At 40.3% G+C, this 21,712-nt stretch overlaps 2 protein-coding genes across 2 annotated transcripts in view; one reads left to right on the top strand and one right to left on the bottom strand.

Moving 5' to 3' along the window:
• LOC126078331 (uncharacterized) overlaps positions 1-21,712 on the bottom strand; it is a 56,366-nt gene that overhangs the window by 8,586 nt on the left and 26,068 nt on the right. Inside the window, exon 3 of the mRNA XM_049888828.1 lies at positions 266-333. Within this exon, the coding sequence (XP_049744785.1) occupies positions 266-333 (68 nt within the window). The remainder of the gene's footprint in view (positions 1-265; positions 334-21,712) is intronic.
• PDE11A (phosphodiesterase 11A) overlaps positions 12-21,712 on the top strand; it is a 600,047-nt gene continuing 578,346 nt past the window's right edge. Inside the window, exons 1-2 of the mRNA XM_049887539.1 lie at positions 12-41; positions 1,113-1,307. The gene's annotated coding sequence lies outside the window, so the exon portion shown is untranslated. The remainder of the gene's footprint in view (positions 42-1,112; positions 1,308-21,712) is intronic.

Below are 21,712 nucleotides of genomic sequence, written 5' to 3'. Positions count from 1 at the left end.
CCCGCCCTGGCCAGCGGAAGTGAGCCGGCCAGCCTCGCAAGGTGTGAACCCGAATGGCTTCAGCGCTCAGTGCCTTGCAGCGTAGCGGCTAAGAGCACCGTGGGAGAGTGAATTCAGAAGGGAACGGCAGCCTGGCGGCCTGCCCCCCCGCCCCCCCCGCGCCCCGAATGCTGCAAAGCCCCTGCCACCGAGCGCTGCAAAGCCCCTGCCACCGAGCGCCCTCTGAGGCCGTCATCCAGGCTGGTCAGTACACAACTGTGTGTACCTCCTACCCCTGTCCCTGCTGTCACTCGGGAGCAAAACTTCCCAGGTCCAGGAAAACACTTGGATTCTCTGTGAGAGAAACAGTCTGTTGCTGCAAGCCTGGAGCAAAGCAGAGCAATGTCAGCCCCACCCCACCACTGCCCGACCCTTTCACAGTTATACTGTTCTCTGCCTATGCCTGAGGACAGATGAATCCAAAGGCAAATTTGCTTGAAAGGAGGGGTAATTTAAATATTTGCACAGACGTTTCTTCTGTGAACAGATGACTTAGGAAATGTCAGAAGTATTTCTAGACATTTCTGTCCTCACTGTCTTCAGGGGGGTAAATTCCAGAAAACACCGACTAAAGCCTAATACTCTGGGCGGTGCAAAGTTAAGCTTTCAACTAGCTAAAACGTTGGTGGTTGAAATCCACCCAAAAGCGCCTGGGAAGACAGGCCTGGAGATCTGCTTCAGAAAAGTCACAGCCTTAAAAAACCCTACGGAGCAGTTCTACTCTGCATATATGGGTTGCCATGAGTCAGATTCCAGTCCCGGCAGCAGGCAACTAACAACAGCAGCTGTTACAGAAAACAGCACTGGACTGATCTGTGGGTTCTCTAGGGGTCTGGATTGGATGAGCAATGCCTTTAAAAATTAAATTTTAGATATTGCTATCACTGAGGCAACTGTGACATCGTTTCACTGTTCTCTTTGCTGATAAAATCTTGATTTGCTGTGAAATAGTCAACTATATGTACCTTCTCTCATATGTGCTTTCTCTTGAATCTCCAGTCTCACCTTTTTGAATTAGCTTCTTCCACTCTGACTAGCAACCTTCTCATATCAATCCTGTCGTAAAATTATAGATGCTGGACCCTGTGACACATCACACTTTTACATGAGCTCCTTCCCTGGAAAACAACTCCTCAAGGTAAAGGCTCAGACGCTGACCTTGGCTTGATCATCTTCTCCCTTTAACTCCTCCTTCCATCTGGGCTCCACTGACAGAGCTCCACAGAAACCGCTCTCTTGCTGGGGTGAGAGAGAGAGCCAAGCCCCAGGTAAGACAGTACAAAAGTGTGGAAGGAGATAGAGCGTACTCAGTCTTTAACATAAAGAAGTAGTTCGCAAAAGTTTTCACTCAACCCTTAATAGCAGAGAACCGTAAACTATGGGGGTGAGAGAAGGGGACTACCACAACCTAAATCTCAGGTTTTATCTTAAGAATGCTTGCAGACTTTTCATTCTATCCCACAGTATTTGTGTGTGTGTTACTATTTTAAAAATAAGTTTAAAACTGTTTACCATCCGGAAAAAAATTCTCCTACCTGTCTAACTAAGTAATGTTCAAGTAAGATGTGAGGGCATTACACCCATTCACTTGGAGAAATGGGGTGGATTAAAGAGAGCTGATGCTGCATACCAAGGCAGCTTCTCCAATGTGTTCCTGCGTCACAGTGTTTTGAAAACTCAGCAGGCATAGGTATGTAAATACAAATAGCAGGCTTTTCACTACTTTTTGAGATATGGCAGGGTTATTGCTCAGAAAGTTGTCTGAAGACAGGAATGTTTTCGTATCATGTATATTCACGCTGGGAGTTTAAGTCATAATGTCATATGTTTGGCTAAAAGAATCTCAGCTCCCCTGAGCCGTCCCCTTTTTTTTTTTTTTTTGTCTCAGAGAAACACTTGTTAATGGGCTTTTTCAGTGAAGAGATAATCATGTTCTTAAAATACTGTTAATGCTATAATTTCATCACACGCAAATAACCTGAGCCTGGCATGAATCGTGGCCCCCACCATCGGCTCTTTTCATCAAACTCTCACACTTCATGTTCGTTGCTTTTTTTAATTTTAACTGTCTAGTTGGGATTTCCTAGGAAGGCTGAAGTAACTAATACTTATTGCGGGATGCAATCCCAGGGCATCGTGAGTGAGGAAAAGGGCAAGTGAGGCAGGGAAGGATGGGAAGCAAGTACAAGGTGATAGGTAAGCAACCTGGCATATGCTCCAGGAAACTGGAAAGACAAAACCAGTTGCTTAGCCATGTAAAATGTCTGTGGATATGCTGTGTAGAAAATTGTCCCTAGGAATAGTCTACCAAAGGGAGCATCAAAGAAGATATTTATCTGCAAAGCTCCCCCCATTCTCCTATCTCCCACTGGTCAAAATTTACCCCCCTGGTGGTTAGCTCCTCCCCAGCTTCCAGGATATGTCATCTGACCCCTTTGTCAAAAGCAAATCCCATGCCCTAGAGCCAAGGTATGGTACTTATGCTGAATTGTTCTACAGTCAATTTCATTATGTAGTAAACTACATTTCCCAGAATCCCCTTTCCTATATGGTTTCAGGTTAAACAAACAAACAAAAAAAGTTGAATCCACCCACCTCATGGCAACCCCATGTGTGCCAGTGTAGAACTATGCTTCATAGGGTTTTCAGTGACTGATTTTTCAGAAATAGGTCACCAGGCCTTTCTTCCAAGGTATCTGTGGATGTACTCTAACCTCCAACCTTTTGGTTAGCAGCTGAGCGCCGTTAAACTGTGCCATCCAGGTTAGAGATGGACAAAACTGAAGTAGGGTGAGATTTGAGAAGCAAAAGTAAAGCAGCAGCTCTGCCACTCTGAAAGTTGTCATTGTTAGAGGTGGTGAGAGAAAAACACAAAGATGCAAGAGGGTTCCTGATTGTTCTCACTCTTCTCTGCGCTATAGTCTCCTTTGCTGAGCAACTGAGACCAAGATCAGCTACCAGATTCTTCACTGTGAACTCACAGATGTGGTAGTCATTAAAGACAACAATCATCCCTAGACTTCTACACCTGTCTTCTTGCTCCCTCTGCAGCAGCTGGATGTGCCTAGTGTCTAAATTTCCTCGCAAGCTCTGACTCGTTTGCCTGTGCCAGCCAGGGCTGCTCAGCTACTTTCCTATGATATTCCACATCCCCCTTTTCAGACGTTTACTTCCCCAACTCATCCCTCAAATGTGAAGGTCTAAATCCTACCATAAATTCCTTATTAAAAACACTCATAGCGATTTTGCTTCCCTGACTGAAACTTGTCTGCCAAGGGCTTAAACTTGTAGCTGCACTGAGTCAATCACTTGGGGGCAGCTGAGGCAGGCAAGTGGCTCAGAGTCCTGAGAAATGTGAGGCCAAGAGAATCTGAGGAGGCACCTTAGTCATGTCCTATACAAGCAGCAAAACATTTTTAGTTCTAAGAATTTTAAGTTCTCATGGAATCCAGACTTCCTGGAGCCACTGAGGCTGGATGACTCCCTGAAACCATTACCCTGAAGAAATCTTTTAAACCTTGAACCGAAACTATCTAAATGAGTAATTTCTTTTATAAGGACTGGCACAAAGCTGGTTACTATGAGGGGGAGGTTAAAGATGTCCCAAATGTCCAACTTTTCCAAGCTGCTGTAACACTCTATCATCTCTAACATCGACTACTCTCCCCCCTCCGCCCAGTACTCTCCCTCCCGTCTTTCTGTTCCTATTTTGCTGCGACATCCCGCAGAACTCAGAAACCATATACAGAAATGGTTCATGCAGTTGTGGAAGCTGGCAAGTCTCAAAATCCTTGGTCAGGCACAGGCTTCTTCCAACCCACGTGGCTGCAGGAGCTGATGAACTAAACCCGGCAGTTCAGATGACAGGCTGCTGGCTCACAAGGCTGCAGAAGCTGGTGAATCAGGTCGCACGATAGGCCCCCAGCCCAAGGGGCTGTGGAGGCCGGTGATTCCCAGAATCACCAAGTCAGACAGCTGGCCTCTGGTGAGGTCATTGGATCACAAACTGGAGGCAAGATCAAGATGCAGAAAAACAGAGAGCCTCTCCAGGCAACACTCCAGGAAGGGCGTAACTTTCATAAGGGTGGGGCTTGAGTCATGTGCTCCTGCAAGGCTGTGACCCAAGACACACCTTACACCAATCCTGCCTCATCAACATATGGAGGTCAGGATCTACAACACATAAAATGGAGGACAACCATACAATACTAGGAATCATGGCGTAGCCAAGCTGGCACATAACCCCAACCATCACAGGTTCCGCATACCATATTTGCATAATCCCACTCAATCATATCTTAGTCTGGAAGCTCAGCTGAAACCTGTCCTCCATGGATGACCCTGCTGGTGTCTGAATACTGGTGGCACAGCTTCCAGCATCACAGCAACACACAAGCTCCCGCAGTATGGCAAACTGACAGACACATGAGGGAAATGATGAAGTAAAAGAACTGAAGAGAAGATTTCAAAGGGCGGCTTGAGAAGACAAAGTAAAGTACTATAATGACATGTGCAAAGAGCTAGAGATGGAAAACCAAAAGGGAAGAACACACTCGGCGTTTCTCAAGCTGAAAGAACTGAAGAAAAAATTCAAGCCTTGAGTTGCAATAGTGAAGGATTCCATGGGGAAAATATTAAATGACACAGGAAGCATCAAAAGAAGATGGAATATACGGAGTCATTATACCAAAAAGAATTGGTTGATGTTCCACCATTTCAAGAGGTAGCATATGATCAGGAACCAATGGTACTGAAGAAAGAAGTCCAAGCTGCTCTGAAGGCACTGGTGAAAAACAAGGCTCTAGGAAATGACGGAATATCAATTGAGATGTTTCAACAAATGGATGCAGCCCTGGAGGTCCTCACTGGTCTGTGCCAAAAAAATAAGGAAGACAGCTTCCTGGCCAACTGACTGAAAGAGATCCATATTTATGCCTGTTCCCAAGAAAGATGATCCAACTGAATGTGGAAATTATAGAACAATATCGTTAATATTACACGCAAGCAAAATTTTGCTGAAGATCATTCAAAAACGGCTGCAGCAGTATATCGACAGGGAACTGCCAGAAATTCAGGCTGGTTTCAGAAGAGGACAAGGAACAAGGGATATCATTGCTGATGTCAGATGGATCCTGGCTGAAAGCAGAGAATACAGAAGGATGTTTACGTTTGTTTTATTGACTGTGTAAAGGCATTCGACTATGTGGATCATAACAAATCATGGATAACATTGCTAAGAATGGGAATTCCAGAGCATTTAATTGTGCTCATGAGGAAACTTTACATAAATCAAGAGGCAGTTGTTTGGACAGAACAAGGGGTTGTATCCTTTCACCATACCTGTTCAATCTGTATGCTGAGCAAATAATCCAAGAAGCTGGATTATACGAAGAAGAACAGGTATCCGGATTGGAGGAAGACTCATTAACAACCTGCATTATGTAGATGACACAACCTTGCTTGCTGAAAGTGAAGAGGACTTGAAGCACTTACTAATGAAGATCAAAGACCACAGCCTTCAGTATGGATTGCACCTCAATATAAAGAAAACAAAAATTCTCACAACTGGACCAATGAGCAACATCATGATAAATGGAGAAAAGATTGAAGTTGCCAAGGATTTCATTTTACTTGGATCCACAATCAACAGCCATGGAAGCAGCAGTCAAGAATCAAAAGATGCATTGCATTGGGTAGATCTGCTGCAAAGAACCTCTTGAAAGTGTTGAAAAGCAAAGATGTCACCTTGAAGACTAAGATGCACCTGACCCAAGCCATAGTATTTTCAATCACATCATATGCATGTGAAAGCTGGACAATGAATAAGGAAGATCGAAGAAGAATTGACTCCTTTGAATTGTGGTGTTGGCCAAGAATATTGAATATACCGTGGACTGCCAAAAGAACGAACAAATCTGTCTTGGAAGAAGTACAACCAGAATGCTCCTTAGAAGTAAGGATGGTGAGACTATGTCTTACATACTCTGGACATGTTGTCAGGAGGGATCAGTCCCTGGAGAAGGACACCATGCTTGGCAAAGTACAGGGTCAGAGGAAAAGAGGAAGACCTTCAACAAGGTGGATTGACACAGTGCCTACAACAGTGACCTCAAGCATAACAACAATTGTAAGGATGGCGCAAGGGCAGGCAGTGTCTCATTCTGTTGTGCATAGGGTCGCTATGAGTCGGAATCGACTCTATGGCACCTAACAACAACAACAACAACTCTCAATCATTGTGTGTGAGTCACAAAGGCCATGGCTAGAAAGGCCATGTTAAATAATTCATTGCACGGCACTATCTTCTGAAGTCATCTTTGTACCAAATAATATTTTCACATAATTAGAAAAGAATGCCTGCATTAAACATTATGCTTTTTAAAATAATTATGTCTATGTGATCACACTGACAACAGCATCTCAAAAGGGTAGATGAGAAGCTTAAAGAATAGGTGAGTTTATGTTAATGATGGTGAAATGGTTTGGGAAAGGTTGTCAAGAAAGGTGGAACAAGTTGAAGAATGTAACCAATGTCACTGAATTGTAGAAATTGTTGAAGTGGTGTATATTTTGTTGTATATATTTTCACAAAAAATAAAAATGAAAAAAAAAATTGTAGTTTTGCTTTGCATTTGTTCTTCAAGAGTGCTCACTCTGGTGAATCACTCTCTTCTGAACAATGACTTATCTTGCCTTTGCTGAGACATTGTTTTGGTTCCTTGAAAGAAAATAACAAATCAAGCCTCAGTTGAAAAACTCTGACCAGTATATTCCCCTGGCTATGGGAGTATCCTATCTGAGTTTTCCATTTTGTCATAAATTTGACTCTAAAAATGAGTATTCTATTTGTAATTTACTGATTGTTAAATAAAATTTTTAGCTTAAAATTTAAATTACTGCTTTTATTATCCCAATGGAACACAGTGAAAACATTTCCAGAGGGAAACTCCTTGAAGCAATGAGTTCTTGGAGTGAGTTTTAGGGGTGAGGGGCCTTGATCTACTCTTACCTGCAGCCTGTTTGTTAGATTAGGTGCTGTCTTTGAATATATGCACACATTTTTCCAGTTGATACAATGTTCCTTAAAATCATATGTATTGTTGAAACTTACCAAGAATATTGCCATAAAGAACTATGTAAGTGAATGTATCTTCATAGACATTGTTATTTTGAATGTAGAAATCACAGATCAATAAAAGGACAAATCATTAACATCAATGCTTCAGTAAAAACTTTAAAGTTAAAAACCAGGATAGCCTCAGTCTTTCAGCTATTTGTGTATAGTTAAATGTGTCCTTAATTGGTATTACTCAGTGTGGAAATTTTTTTCAGCTTAGCTGCTTCTTTTTTAACCAAGACAGATTCATCCATAACTAGAATGTTAGGCTTCACAACATTCTTCCCATTAAATGAACTTCTTCCAAAAAGTGTCTAACACTGGCCCTGAATGATGTTTCAAACAGTTTTATTTTGCTGTTTGTTCATGCCTTCCATTGTTGCCAACAGCCAGGATACATTGCAAAATGGAAAAAACATTGGTGGTGTGATGGTTAGTTTTATGTGTCCACTTACCCAATTATTCACTTAAACACTAATCTTGGTGTTGCTGTGAAGGTATTTTGCAGATGTGATCAACATCTACATTTGGCTGACTTTAAGGAGATTATCCTCCATAAACTGGGTGGTCCTCATCAAAATCAGTTGAAAGGCCTTAAGAGCAAAACTGAGGTATCCCCTGAGGAAGAAGAAACCCTGCCTGTGGACTACAGCTTCAACTTCTGCCTAAGAGTTTCCAGCCCAGTGGCTGGCTATACAGATTTTTAATTTGCCAATACCAACAATCATATATGTGAATTCCTTAAAATAAGTCTCTTAATAGGGATGTATATTCATTACTGGTTCTTTTTCTCTGCTAGAATTTTGACTGATACAGGTGGTTCTGTTCTAAATTTTAGATGTTTCTATAGGACTTATGGTTTTTCATACAGTTATTCCTGAAGGTTTTCTTGTACAAGGGGCACTTAAGACTTAGGTTGATTTGCCTTTTCAAAATATGATACACACTTTTTTAAAACATCGCATTTATTGAGGTATCATTTATATAAAGTAAAATTCACCCCCTTTTCAGCATACAGTTTGATGAGTTTTGAAAAATGTATAAAGCTGTGGATTACTTGTGGAAGCACCATGATCAAGTTATAGGACTTGGGGGTGGGGCCAAGAAGGCAGAGTAGTCAGATGCTTCCAGTGAACCCCCTTACAACAAAGACCCCAAAAAAACAAGTGAAAAGATTACGCTTACGACAAACTAGAAGCCCTGAATATCAAAGGCAAAGTTAGGAAACGGACTGAGCAGTAGGGGGAGGGAGAGACAGTTTAGAAGTGGAGAAGAGTTGCCAGACCTGAATTGCCGGGAACCCTCAGGCACTACTCCCAGGAGCAGCTGCAGCGGGCTGGTGGTAGCGTTTGGCTGCAGTTTCCTCAGGGGGAAACATCCAGCTGCACAGCCTGGTCACACCTCCGAAACCAGAGAAGAACGACGCTCTCGGCAAAATATAAGTGCTTGCGTATATTTTACCACACCCTCTGCCCTGAAGCTGGCTTCAATGGCTGTTGATTTCCCTGGGCCTGAGATAGGTCCTGATGTGCAATCTGAACCATTCTCCCGGCCTTGGAGAAGGAATAAATTCACAACTGGGGAAAAGATAATCTGCCAGCTCCACTAACCTGGGGAGCTCAGGACAGAAGCAGCTCCTATCCAGGGATAAATGGTCCATGGACTTTGAATACCTTTCCCTCCTGCAGGGACTTTTGTGGGCCTATTTCAGGAGAATAGGCCCTTGTTGGTAGACTACAACTGTTTCATTTGTGTGGTGGAGCAGTGAGTGTTTGATGTTTGACACTGCTTTTCCTATTAAACAAGATCCTCACCTACCCACATCAGGGGCCTAAGGACTGGTGGCTCCACTCAGGTAACCGAGCCACCCACAACTGGGGGCCAAGCATAACTGGTACTTCCCAGTCTTTACAACCAAAAGCATTGGTTGCCCACGGTCCATCTGCAGAACCAGCCATCTGTGCGCTGTAGGGAACAGGGATGTGCTTTCCTCACGGACACTCGGGATGGTTGTCAGCCCCCTGGCTTGTTCAGAGCCTGACCCCTGCTAAAATCAGATATCGGTACCTACACCAATCACCTCTGCCCCTCTAAGACTGTAGGACAGAGCCTGGACCACACACTTGATGACCAACTACCTGGACACCTGAGCTGAATCCATACAAGAAAAGTGAATGGACTCCTATGCTTATATGCCTGGTAATGCCTCTAGCCATCTGATAAAAGGACATTAGAGCTTCAAAGACAAAAATAATCTAGCTAGCTCCCTCAAGCAACCTATCTGGACATATCAAAACAAAACAAAGTAAGAAGCTAGGATACAGTAAGCAAACATAAAATAAACTAATACAATAACTTACAGATAGCTCAGAGACAACAGTCACTATCAAATCACAAAAAGCAGCAGACCAAGATCATTTCAACAAGCTCTCAGAAAAAAAGAATCAAGCGATCTTCAGGATGTAGATGTCTTCCTGGAATTACCGGATGCAGAATACAAAAGATTAATATACAGAACTCTTCAAGACATCAGGAAGGAAATCAGGCAATACATAGAACAAGCCAAGGAACACACAGATAAAGCAGTTGAAGGAATTAAAAAGGCTATTTAAGAACGTAATGAAAAATTTAATAAGCTGCAAGAATCCATAGAGAGACACAATCAGAAATTCAGAAGATTAACAATAAAATTACAGAATTAGACATCTTTACAGAAAGAGGAGCTGAATTGAGGAAGTGGAAGGCAGAATTTGTGAGATTGAAGATAAAGTACTTGCCGACAATATACTTGAAGAAAAATCAGATAATAGAATTAAAAAAAATGGAGAAACCCTAAGAATTGTGTGGGACTCTATCAAAAGAAATGACCTATGAGTGACTGGAGTGCCAGAAAGGGAGGGATAACAGAAAATACTGAAAGAATTGTGTAAGATTTGTTGGCAGAAAACTTCCCTGATATCGTGAAAGATGAGAAGATATCTATTCAACATGCTAATTGAACTCCACATAAAGTAGACCTTAAAAGAAAGTCACCAAGATGTGTTATAATCAAACTTGCCAAAACAAAGATAGAGAATTTTAAGAGCAGCTAGGGATAAAGGAAAGGTCACCTACAGAGGAGAGTCAATAAGATTAAGCTCTGACTACTCAGCAGAAACCATGTAGGCAAGAAGGGAGTGGGATGACTTATATAAAGCATTGAAGGAAAAAAATTGCTGGCTAAGAATCATATATCCAACAAAACTGTCTCTCAAATATGAAGGTGAAATTAGGACATTTCCAGATAAACAGAAATTTAGGGGATTCATAAAAACCAAACGAAAACTATAAGAAATACTAAAGGAAGTTCTCTGGTTAGAAAATCAATAATATCAGCTATCAACTGAAAACTTGAACACTGAACAGAGCAATCAGATGTTAACCCAGATAGGGAAATCACAAAAATAAATCAAGATAAGAAAAATACTCAAAAGGGAGAAACAGCAACATCATTATGTAAAAGAAGACAACATTAAAACAATAAAGAGGGACTAAGAAATGCGCCATAGATCTTTCATATATAAGGAAGACAAGGCGATATAAAGAAATAAAGGTTAGGTTTAAACTTAGAAAAATAGGAGTAAATATTAATGTAATCACAAAGGAGACCAACGATCCTACTCATCAAAATAAAATATGGGAAAAAAATAGAGACTCAGCAGAAACAAAACAAATTACAACAAATACGAGGAAAAGACAATATATAAAGATAAGCTACTCAGCACAAAAAATTAAGTGGGAAAAAGAAACTGTCAACAACACACACAAAAAAAGACATTAAAATGACAGCCCAAACGCATACCTATCCATAATTATGCTGAATGTAAATGGGCTAAATGCATCAACAGACAGTGGCAGAATGGATAAAAAAACACGATCTGTCTATACGCTGCCTGTAAGAGACACACCTTAGATTTAGAGACACAAACTAAAACTTAAAGGATGGAAAAAATATATATCAAGTAAACAACAATCAAAAAAGAGCAGGAGTGGCAATATTAATTTCTGACAAAATAGACTTTAAAGTTAAATCCACCACAAAGGATAAGGAAGGACACTATATAGTGATTAAAGGGACAATATACCAGGAGGGTATAACCATATTAAATATTTATGCACCCAATGACAGGGCTTCAAGACACATAAAACAAACTCTAACAACATTGCAAAGTGAGATAGACAGCACCACAATTATAGTAGGAGACTTCAACACACCACTTTTGCTGAAGGACAGAACCTCCAGAAAGAAGCTCAATAAAGACATGGAAGATCTAAATGCCACAATCAACCACCTCGACCTCATAGACATATACAGAACACTCAACCCAACAGCTGCCAAGTATACTTTCTTTCCTAACACAAATGGAACATTCTCTAGAATAGACCACATATTATGTCATAAAGCAAGCCTTAGCAGAATCCAAAACATCGAAATATTACAAAGCATTTTCTCTTACCATAAGGGCATTAAAGTAGAAATCAATAACAGAAAAAGCAGGGAAAAGAAATCAAACACTTGGAAATGGAACAATGCCCTGCTTAAAAACGACTGGGTTATAGAAGTCATGAAGGATGGAATAAAGAAATTCAGAGAATCCAATGAGAATGAAAACACTTCCTATCAGAACCTTTGGGACACAGTGAAACCAGTGCTCAGAGGTCAATTTATATCAATAAATGCATACATACAAAAGAAGAAAGGGCCAAAACCAAAGAATTATCCCTACAACTTGAACAAATAGAAAGAGAGCAACAAAAGAAACCTTCAGGCACCAGAAGAAAGGAAATAATAAAAATTAGAGCAGAATTCAATGAAGTGGAGAACAAAAAAAGAATTGGACAAGTTAACAAGAACAAAAGCTGGTTCCCTGAAAAAATTAACAGAATTGGTAAACCATGGGCCAAACTGACAAAAGAAAAACAGGAGAGGAAGCAAATAACCCAAATAAGAAATGAGATGGGCAATATTACAACAGACACAACTGAAATTAAAAGAATCATATCAGATTACTATGAAAAATTGTACCCTAACAAATTTGAAAACCTAGAAGAAATGGATGAATTTCTACAAACACACTACCTACCTAAGCTAACACAAACAGAGGTAGAACAACTAAATAAACCCATAACAAAAGAAGAGATTGAAAAGGTAATTTAAAAACTCCCCCCCCCCCCAAAAAAAAGCCCTGGCCCAGATGGCTTTACTGAAGAGTTCTACCAAACTTTAGAAAAGAGTAAAACACCACTACTACTAAAGGTATTTCAGAGCACAGAAAAGGATGGAATACTCCCAAACTCATTCTATGAAGCCAGCATATCTCTGATGCCAAAACCAGGTAAAGACACCAAAAAACAACAAAAAAAAAAATTACAGACCTATATCCCTCATGAACTTGGATGTAAGGATCCTCAACAAAATTCTACCCAATAGAATTTAACAACATATCAAAAAAATAATTCACCATGACCAAGTGGGATTCATACTAGGTATGCAGGGATTGTTCAACATTAGAAGAACGATTAATGTAATCCATCATATAAATAAAACAAAAAGAAATTGAAACGGTAATCAAAAAACTTCCAACAAAAAAAAGTCCTGGCCCAGACGGCTTCACTGCAGAGTTCTACCAAACCTTCAGGGAAGACTTAACACCATTACTACTGAAGGTATTTCAAAGCACAGAAAAAGATGGAATGCTACCCAACTCATTCTATGAAGCTACCATCTCCCTGATACCAAAACCAGGTAAAGACATTACAAAAAAAGAAAATTTTGGACCTATATCCCTCATGAACATAGATGCAAAAATCCTCAACAAAATTCTAGCCAATAGAATCCAACAACACATCAATAAAATAATTCACCCTGATCAAGTGGGATTTATACCAGGTATGCAAGGCTGGTTTAATATCAGAAAAACCATTAATGTAATCCATCACATAAATAAAACAAAAGATAAAAACCACATGATCTTATCAATAGATGCAGAAAAGGCATTTGACAAAGTTCAACACCCATTTATGATAAAAACTCTTACCAAAATAGGAATTGAAGGAAAATTCCTCAACATAATAAAGGGCATCTATGCAAAGCCAACAGCCAATATCACTCTAAATGGAGAGAACCTGAAAGCATTTCCCTTGAGAATGGGAACCAGACAAGGATGCCCTTTATCACCGCTCTTATTCAACATCGTACTTGAAGTCCTAGCCAGGGCAATTAGGCTAGACAAAGAAATAAAGGGTATCCAGATTGGCAAGGAGGAAGTAAAGCTATCACTATTTGCAGATGACATGATCGTATACATGGAAAATCCTAAGGAATCCTCCAGAAAACTACTGAAACTAATAGAAGAGTTTGGCAGAGTCTCAGGTTATAAGATAAACATACAAAAATCACTTGGATTCCTCTACATCAACAAAAAGAACACCGAAGAGGAAATAACCAAATCAATACCATTCACAGTAGCTCCCAAGAAGATAAAATACTTAGGAATAAATCTTACCAAGGATGTAAAAGACCTATACAAAGAAAACTATAAAACTCTGCTACAAGAAATTCAAAAGGACATACTTAAGTGGAAAAACATACCCTGCTCATGGATAGGAAGACTTAACATAGTAAAAATGTCTATTCTACCAAAAGCCATCTATACATATAACGCACTTCCAATCCAAATACCAATGTCATATTTTAAGGGGATAGAGAAACAAATCACTAATTTCATATGGAAGGGAAAGAAACCCCGGATAAGCAAAGCATTACTGAAAAAGAAGAAGAAAGTGGGAGGCCTCACTCTACCTGATTTCAGAACCTATTATACAGGTACAGTAGTCAAAACAGCCTGGTACTGGTACAACAACAGGCACATAGACCAATGGAACAGAATTGAGAACCCAGATATAAATCCATCCACGTATGAGCAGCTGATATTTGACAAAGGACCAGTGTCAGTCAATTGGGGAAATGATAGTCTTTTTAACAAATGGTGCTGGCATACTGGATATCCATTTGCAAAAGAATGAAACAGGACCCATACCTCACACCATGCACAAAAACTAACTCCAAGTGGATCAAAGACCTAAACATAAAGACTAAAACGATAAAGATCATGGAAGAAAAAATAGGGACAACCCTAGGAGCCCTAATACAGGGCATAAACAGAATACAAAGCATTACCAAAAATGATGAAGAGAAACCAGATAACTGGGAGCTCCTAAAAATCAAACACCTATGCTCATCTAAAGACTTCACCAAAAGAGTAAAAAGACCACCTACAGACTGGGAAAGAATATTCAGCTATGACATGTCTGACCAGCGCCTGATCTCTAAAATCTACATGATTCTGTCAAAACTCAACCACAAAAAGACAAACAACCCAATCAAGAAGTGGGCAAAGGATATGAACACACATTTCACTAAAGAAGATATTCAGGCAGCCAACAGATACATGAGAAAATGCTCCCGATCATTAGCCATTAGAGAAATGCAAATTAAAACTACGATGAGATTCCATCTCACACCAACTAGACTGGCATTAATCCAAAAAACACAAAATAATAAATGTTGGAGAGGCTGCGGAGAGATTGGAACTCTCATACACTGCTGGTGGGATTGTAAAATGGTACAACCACTTTGGAAATCCATCTGGCGTTATCTTAAACAGTTAGAAATAGAACTACCATACAACCCAGAAATCCCACTCCTCGGAATATACCCTAGAGATACAAGAGCCTTCACACAAACAGATATATTCACACCCATGTTTATTGCAGCTCTGCTAACAATAGCAAAAAGCTGGAAGCAACCAAGGTGTCCATCAACGGATGAATGGATAAATAAATTGTGGTATATTCACACAATGGAATACTATGCATCGATAAAGAACAGTGACAAATCTCTGAAACATTTCATAACATGGAGGAATCTGGAAGGCATTATGCTGAGCAAAATGAGTCAGAGGCAAAAGGACAAATATTGTATAAGACCACTATTATAAGATCTTGAGAAATAGAAAAAACGGAGAAGAACACATACTTTTGTGGTTACAAAGGGGGGAGGGAGGGAGAAGGCTTTTTATTGATCAATCAGTAGATAAGAACTGCTTTGGGTGAAGGGAAAGACAACACTCAGTACAAGGAAGGTCAGCCTAATTGGACTGGACTAAAAGCAAAGAGGTTTCTGGGATAAAATGAAAGCTTCAAAGGTCAGCGGAGCAGGGGCTGGGGTCGGGGGAACTTGGTTTGAGGGGAGTTCTAAGTCAATTGCCAAAATAATTCTATTATGAAAACATTCTGCATCCCACTTTGAATTGTGGCGCCTGGGGTCCTAAATGCCAACAAGCGGCCATCTAAGATACATCAATTGGTCTCAACCCACCTGGAGTAAAGGCAAAGGAAGAACACCAAGGTCACACGACAGCTAAGAACCCAAGAGACAGAAAGGGTCACATGAACCAGAGACCTACATTATCCTGAGACCAGAAGAACTAGTTGGTGCCCGGCCACAATCGATGTCTGCCCTGTCAGGGAGCACAACAGACAACTCCTGAGGGAGCCGGAGACCAATGGGATACAGACCCCAAACTCTCATAAAGAGACCATACCTAATGGTATGACTGCGACTAGAGGAATCCCAGAGACAATGCTCCCCAGAACTTCTGATGCCACAGGACAGGAACCATCCCCGAAGACAACTCATCAGGCATGAAAAGGACTGGTCAGTGGGGGGAGAGAGATGCTGATGAAGAGTGAGCTAATTAAATCAGGTGGACACTGGAGAGTGTGTTGACAACTCTTGACTGGAGGGGGGATGGGAAGATAGAGAGAGAGGAAAGATGGCAAAAATGGCACGAAACGAGAGACTGAAAGGGCTGACTCAATAGGGGGAGAGCAAGTGGGAGAAGGGAGTAAGATGTATGTAAACCTACATGTGACAGACTGATTGGAATGGTAAATGTTCACTTGAAGCTTAATAAAAATTAATTAAAAAAAAAAAAGACAAGAACCACATGATCTTATCAATTGATGCAGAAGAGGCATTTGACAAAGTTCAACACCAATTCATGATAAAAACTCTCAGCAAAATAGGAATAGAAGGAAAATTCTTCAACACAGTAAAGGGCATTTGTACAAAGCCAATAGCCAATATCATCCCAAATGGAGAGAGTCTAAAAACATGCCCCTTGAGATTGGGAACCAGACAAGGATGTCCTTTATCACCACTCTTATTCAACATTGTGCTGGAGATCCTAGCCAGAGCAATTACACTAGGTAAAGAAATAAAGGGAATCCAGATTGGTAAGGAAGAAGTAAAATTATCTCTATTTGCAGATGACATGATTATATACACAGAATATCCTAAAGAATCCTCAGGAAAACTACTGAAAGTAAAAGAAGAGTTCAGCAGAGTATCAGGATACAAGATAAACATAAAAAAACCAGTTGGATTCCTCTACACCAACAAAAAGAACATTGAAGAGGAAATCACCAAATCAGTATCATTTACAGTAGCCCCCAAGAAGATAAGACACTTAGGAATAAATCTTACCAGAGACATAAAAGACCTATACAAAGAAAACTACAAGACACTACTGCAAGAAACCAAAAGAGACCTCAAAGTGGAAAAACATACCTTACTCATGGATAGGAAAACTTAACATTGTAAAAATATCTGTTCTACCAAAAGAGATCTATACATTTAATGCAATTCCGATCCAAATTCTAACAATATTCTTTAAGGAGATGGAGAAACAAATCACCAACTTCATATGGAAGAGAAAGAGGCCCCAGATAAGTAAAGCATTACTGAAAAAGAAGAACAAAGTGGGAGGCCTCAATCTACCTGATTTTAGAACCTATTATACTGCCACAGTAGTCAAAACAGCCTGGTACTGGTACAACAACAGATACATAGACCAACGGAACAGAATTGAGAATCCAGGCATAAACCCATCAACATACGAGCAGTTGATATTTGACAAAGGCCCCAAAACAGTTAAATGAGGAAAAGACAGTCTTTTTAACAAATGGTGCTGGCATAACTGGACAACCATCTGCAAAAAAATGAAACAAGACCCATACCTCACTCCATGCACAAAAACTAACTCAAAATGGATCAAAGACCTAAATATAAAATCTAAAATGGTAAAGATCATGGAAGAAAAAGTAGGGACAACGTTAGGAGCCCTAATACATGGCATAAACAACGTACAAAACATTACTAACAATGCAGAAAAAAAACTAGATAACTGGGAGCTCCTAAAAATGAACCACCTATGCTCATCCAAAGACCTCACCAAAAAAGTAAAAAGATTACCTACAGACTGGGAAAAAGTTTTTAGCTGTGACATTTCTGATCAGCGCCTGATCTCTAAAATCTACATGGTACTGCAAAAGCTCAACAACAAAAAGACAAATAACGCAATCACAAAATGGGCAAAGGATATGAACCGGTACTTCACTAAATAAGACATTCAGGTACCTAACAGATACATGAGGAAATGCTCACAATCATTAGCCGTTAGAGAAATGTAGATCAAAACTACAATGAGATCCCATCTCACCCGAACAAGGCTGGCATTAATGCAAAAAACACAAAATAATAAATGTTGGAGAGATTGTGGAGAGATTGGAACACTTATACACTGCTGGTGGGAGTGTAAAATGGTACAACCACTTTGGAAATTGATTTGGCACTTCCTTAAAAAGCTAGAAATAGAATTACCATAGGATCCAGCAATCCCACTCCTTGAAGTATATCCTAGAGAAATAAGAGCCTCTACATGAACAGATATATGCACACCCATGTTCACTGCAGCATTGTTTACAATAGCAAAAAGATAGAAGCAACCGAGGTGCCCATCAACGGGTGAATGGATAGATAAATTATGGTATAGACACACAATGGAGTACTATGCATCAATAAAGAGCAATGATGAATCCGTTAAACATTTCATAACATGGAGGAATCTGGAAGGCATTATGCTGAGTGAAATCAGTCAGTTGCAAAAGGACAAACATTGTATGTGACCACTATTATAAGAACTCAAAAAATAGTTTAAACAGAAAAGAAAATATCATTTGATGATTATGAGAGCGGGGAGAGAGGGAGGGAGAAGGATATTCACTAGATAGTAGATAGGAACTATTTTAGGTGAAGGGAGAGATAACACACAATACAGGGGAGGTCAGCACAACTGGACTAAACCAAAAGCAAAGAAGTTTCCTGAATAAACTGAACACTTCGAAGGCCAGCGTAGCAGGGGCAGGGGTTTGGGGACCATGATTTCAGGGGACATCTAAGTCAAATGGCATAATAAAATCTATTAAGAAAACATTCTGCATCCCACTTTGAAGAGTGGCGTCTGGGGTCTTAAAGGCTAGTAAGTGGCCATCTAAGATGCTTCAATTGGTCTCTACCCACCTGGATCAAAGGAGAATGAAGAACACCTAAGACACAAGGTAATCATAAGCCCAAGAGACAGAAAGGGGCACATAAAACAGAGACTATATCAGCTTGAGACCAGAAGAACTAGATGGTGCCCAGCTACATCTGATGACTGTCCTGACAGGGAACACAACAGAGAACCCCCGAGGGGCAGTAAGCAGTGGGATGTAGACCCCAAATTCTTGTAAAAAGACCAGACTTAATGGTCAGACTAGAAGGACCCCAGAGGTCATGGTCCTCAGACCTTCTGTTACCCCAAGACAGGAACCATTCCCAAAGCCAACTCTTCAGACAGGGAATGGACTGGACTATGGCATAGAAAATGATATTGGTGAAGAGTGAGCTCCTTGGTTCAAGTAGATACATGAGAGTATGTGGGCAGCTCTTGTCTGGGGAATAGATGAGAGGGCAGAGGGGGTCAGAAGCTGACTGAATGGACACGAAAATACAGAGTGGAGGGAAGGAGTATGTTGTCTCATTAGAGGGAGAGCAACTAGGAATATATACCAAGGTGTACATAAGTTTTTTATGAGAGACTGACTTGGTTTGTAAACTTGCACTTAAAGCACAATAAAAATTAGAAAAAAAAAAAATAATAGGACTTTTCCATCACCCCTAGGAGTTCCTTTGTACTTCCTTCCAGTCAATATCCTTCTCCTATCTCAGCCGGGCAAACGCTGATTTATATATACTGTACGGTTTTGCATTCCCACAGAGCTGTTTGAGAGATTGGACCTTTAAAACTTCTTTTTTATTGATAAAACCAGAACAGAATGAATGAGAACGATGACACATTGTGAAAAATATAGTCAATATCACTGAATAATTTGTGTAGAAATTGTTAAACGGGAACCTAATTTGCTGTGTAAACTTTCATTTTCAGCACAACAAACTACTACTTTTTTAAAACATAGGCTAAAGATTTGACCAGACACTTCACCAAAGAAGATATACTGATGGCAAAGAAGCACATACAAAGATATTCAACATCAGTAATCATTCCCTGTTGCTGTTCAGTTGATTCTATCTCATAGCGTTTTCAAGGAGTGGCTGGTGGATTCGAACGGCTGACCTTTTGGTTAGCAGCCAAACACTTAATGCCCATGCCACCAGGGTTGGTAGTTATTAGTGGAATGCAAATTAAAACCACAGTGAGAAGATGGCCCAAGATGGCAGCTTAGTCACACACACCTTGCCAGCCTCCTGCAGCAAAGAACCAAGAAACCAAGTGAAACAGATACAGATGACAGTCTGGGCACCCAGAACAGCAAACAGAAGGATGAAGAATTAGATCAGCCACTGAAGGGAAGGAGAAGTGGGATGAAAACAGCAAACAAGGAGACTTACGGACTGCAGGCACCCTTCCGGTCAACCTGTGCCAGCATGACCATCTTGAGACAAAGCAAGCAGCATTCCTGGGTGTGGAGTACAGGAAGGCAATTTCACGGAAGCCCCAATAGAAGACAGAGATATTGTATTGACAAACCTAGAGTAAAGCAAGGTGAGCAGAACATGAACTGGTCACCCACGTAGTGACCACTGCACCCTCACCCCAATCACCCGGCACACACAGCACCCAACCCAAGAACCAGTGAGAATGCTTCCTGCACCCACACCCAGGTTGCCAGCCAGACAGACATCACCTCACCAGTCACATCCTCACAGGTGCCAGCTATACCTCTGCCAAACAATGAGCAGAAGATGCTAGTGTCCTCATGTAATGTCCACTCAGCTGCAACAGCAGATACCCCATGGCCAAACAGTTCCTTCAGGCTGTCTGGACTTGCACTGAAATGCCTTGATACTTCACCACCTACTGAGATGCCAATTCATGCACACACAGTGGGCCTACTGCATCCAATTAGGTAACACTCCCTCACAGCAGATATGGAAATGTTCTGCTCTGCCCTCCAGAGAACACTCTTACTGTTAGCACTAAACTTAGTGCCTTGGAGACAGCAGACTTCATAACAAATCATATGAAGAACAGGATAAGGTGGCTCAAATAAGCGAGCAAACTAAAGGGGCAGAAAACCTTTCTGAGGAAAAAATTGTAAAAGAATTACTTGATAAGGAATTCAAAAGACTTGTATATAAGATCCTCAAAGAGATCAAGGAAAACAGAGACAAAATCCTAGAAGAATTCATGAAAACAACAGAAGAACAAAATAACAAACAGACAATTAGAAACTAGACAAAAACAACAACTAGAAATCTAGAAGATTAACAATAAAATATCAGAAATAGATAATCCGATACAAGGACATAGAAGTAGAACTGAATCAATGGAAAAAAGAATCACAAAATACAGGACAAATTCTTTGATACTAATTTGTTTGAGGAACAATCAGAAAAAAGAATGAGGAAAGATGAAGAAAGCCTACAAGTTATGTGGGGCACTATCAAGAAGAATAATTTTTGTGTAATTGGAATTCCAGAACAGGAGGAGGCAAAAAAAAAAAAAAAAAGCACAGCGTTAATTGTAAAAGATTTGTTAGGAAACGTCCCTAATATTATGAAAGATGAGAAGGTTTCCATCCAAGAAGCTCAACGAGCCCTATGAGGAAAAGAACCCAAAAGAAAGTCATAAAGACATATAATCAAACTTTCCAAAAGCAAAGACAAAGAAGGAATTCCGAAAAATGAAATATCACCTAGAAAGGGGCACCTTTGTAGTGAAAAACAAAATATCACTTATAAAGAGGCACCAATAAGACTGAACTGTGATTTCTCTGCAGAAACCACGCAGGCAAGAAGGCAATGGAATGACATGTATAAAACACTGAAAGAAAAGAATTGCCAATCAAGAATCTTATATCCAGCAAAATTGCCTTTCAAATACAGTGGTGAAACTAGGTCAGTCCCAGATAAACAAATTAAGGGAAATATGTAAAAACTAGACCAAACTTACAAGAAATATTAAAGGAAGTCCTTCAGACAGAGGACCAATGACATCAGACAACAATCTGAGATGAAGACATATGACAGCATTGCCCAGATACCAATCTGGATAAAGATTATCAAAAGCAAAATAAAGCGCAAAACTGAAAACAGGGAGCTGGACATAT

This window comes from Elephas maximus, chromosome 6, assembly GCF_024166365.1.
Source record: "Elephas maximus indicus isolate mEleMax1 chromosome 6, mEleMax1 primary haplotype, whole genome shotgun sequence".
In the NCBI taxonomy this organism is placed as follows: Eukaryota; Metazoa; Chordata; class Mammalia; order Proboscidea; family Elephantidae; genus Elephas; species Elephas maximus.
Note: the sequence above shows the minus strand (reverse complement) of the source record. Positions and strands in the feature narration are given on the sequence as shown.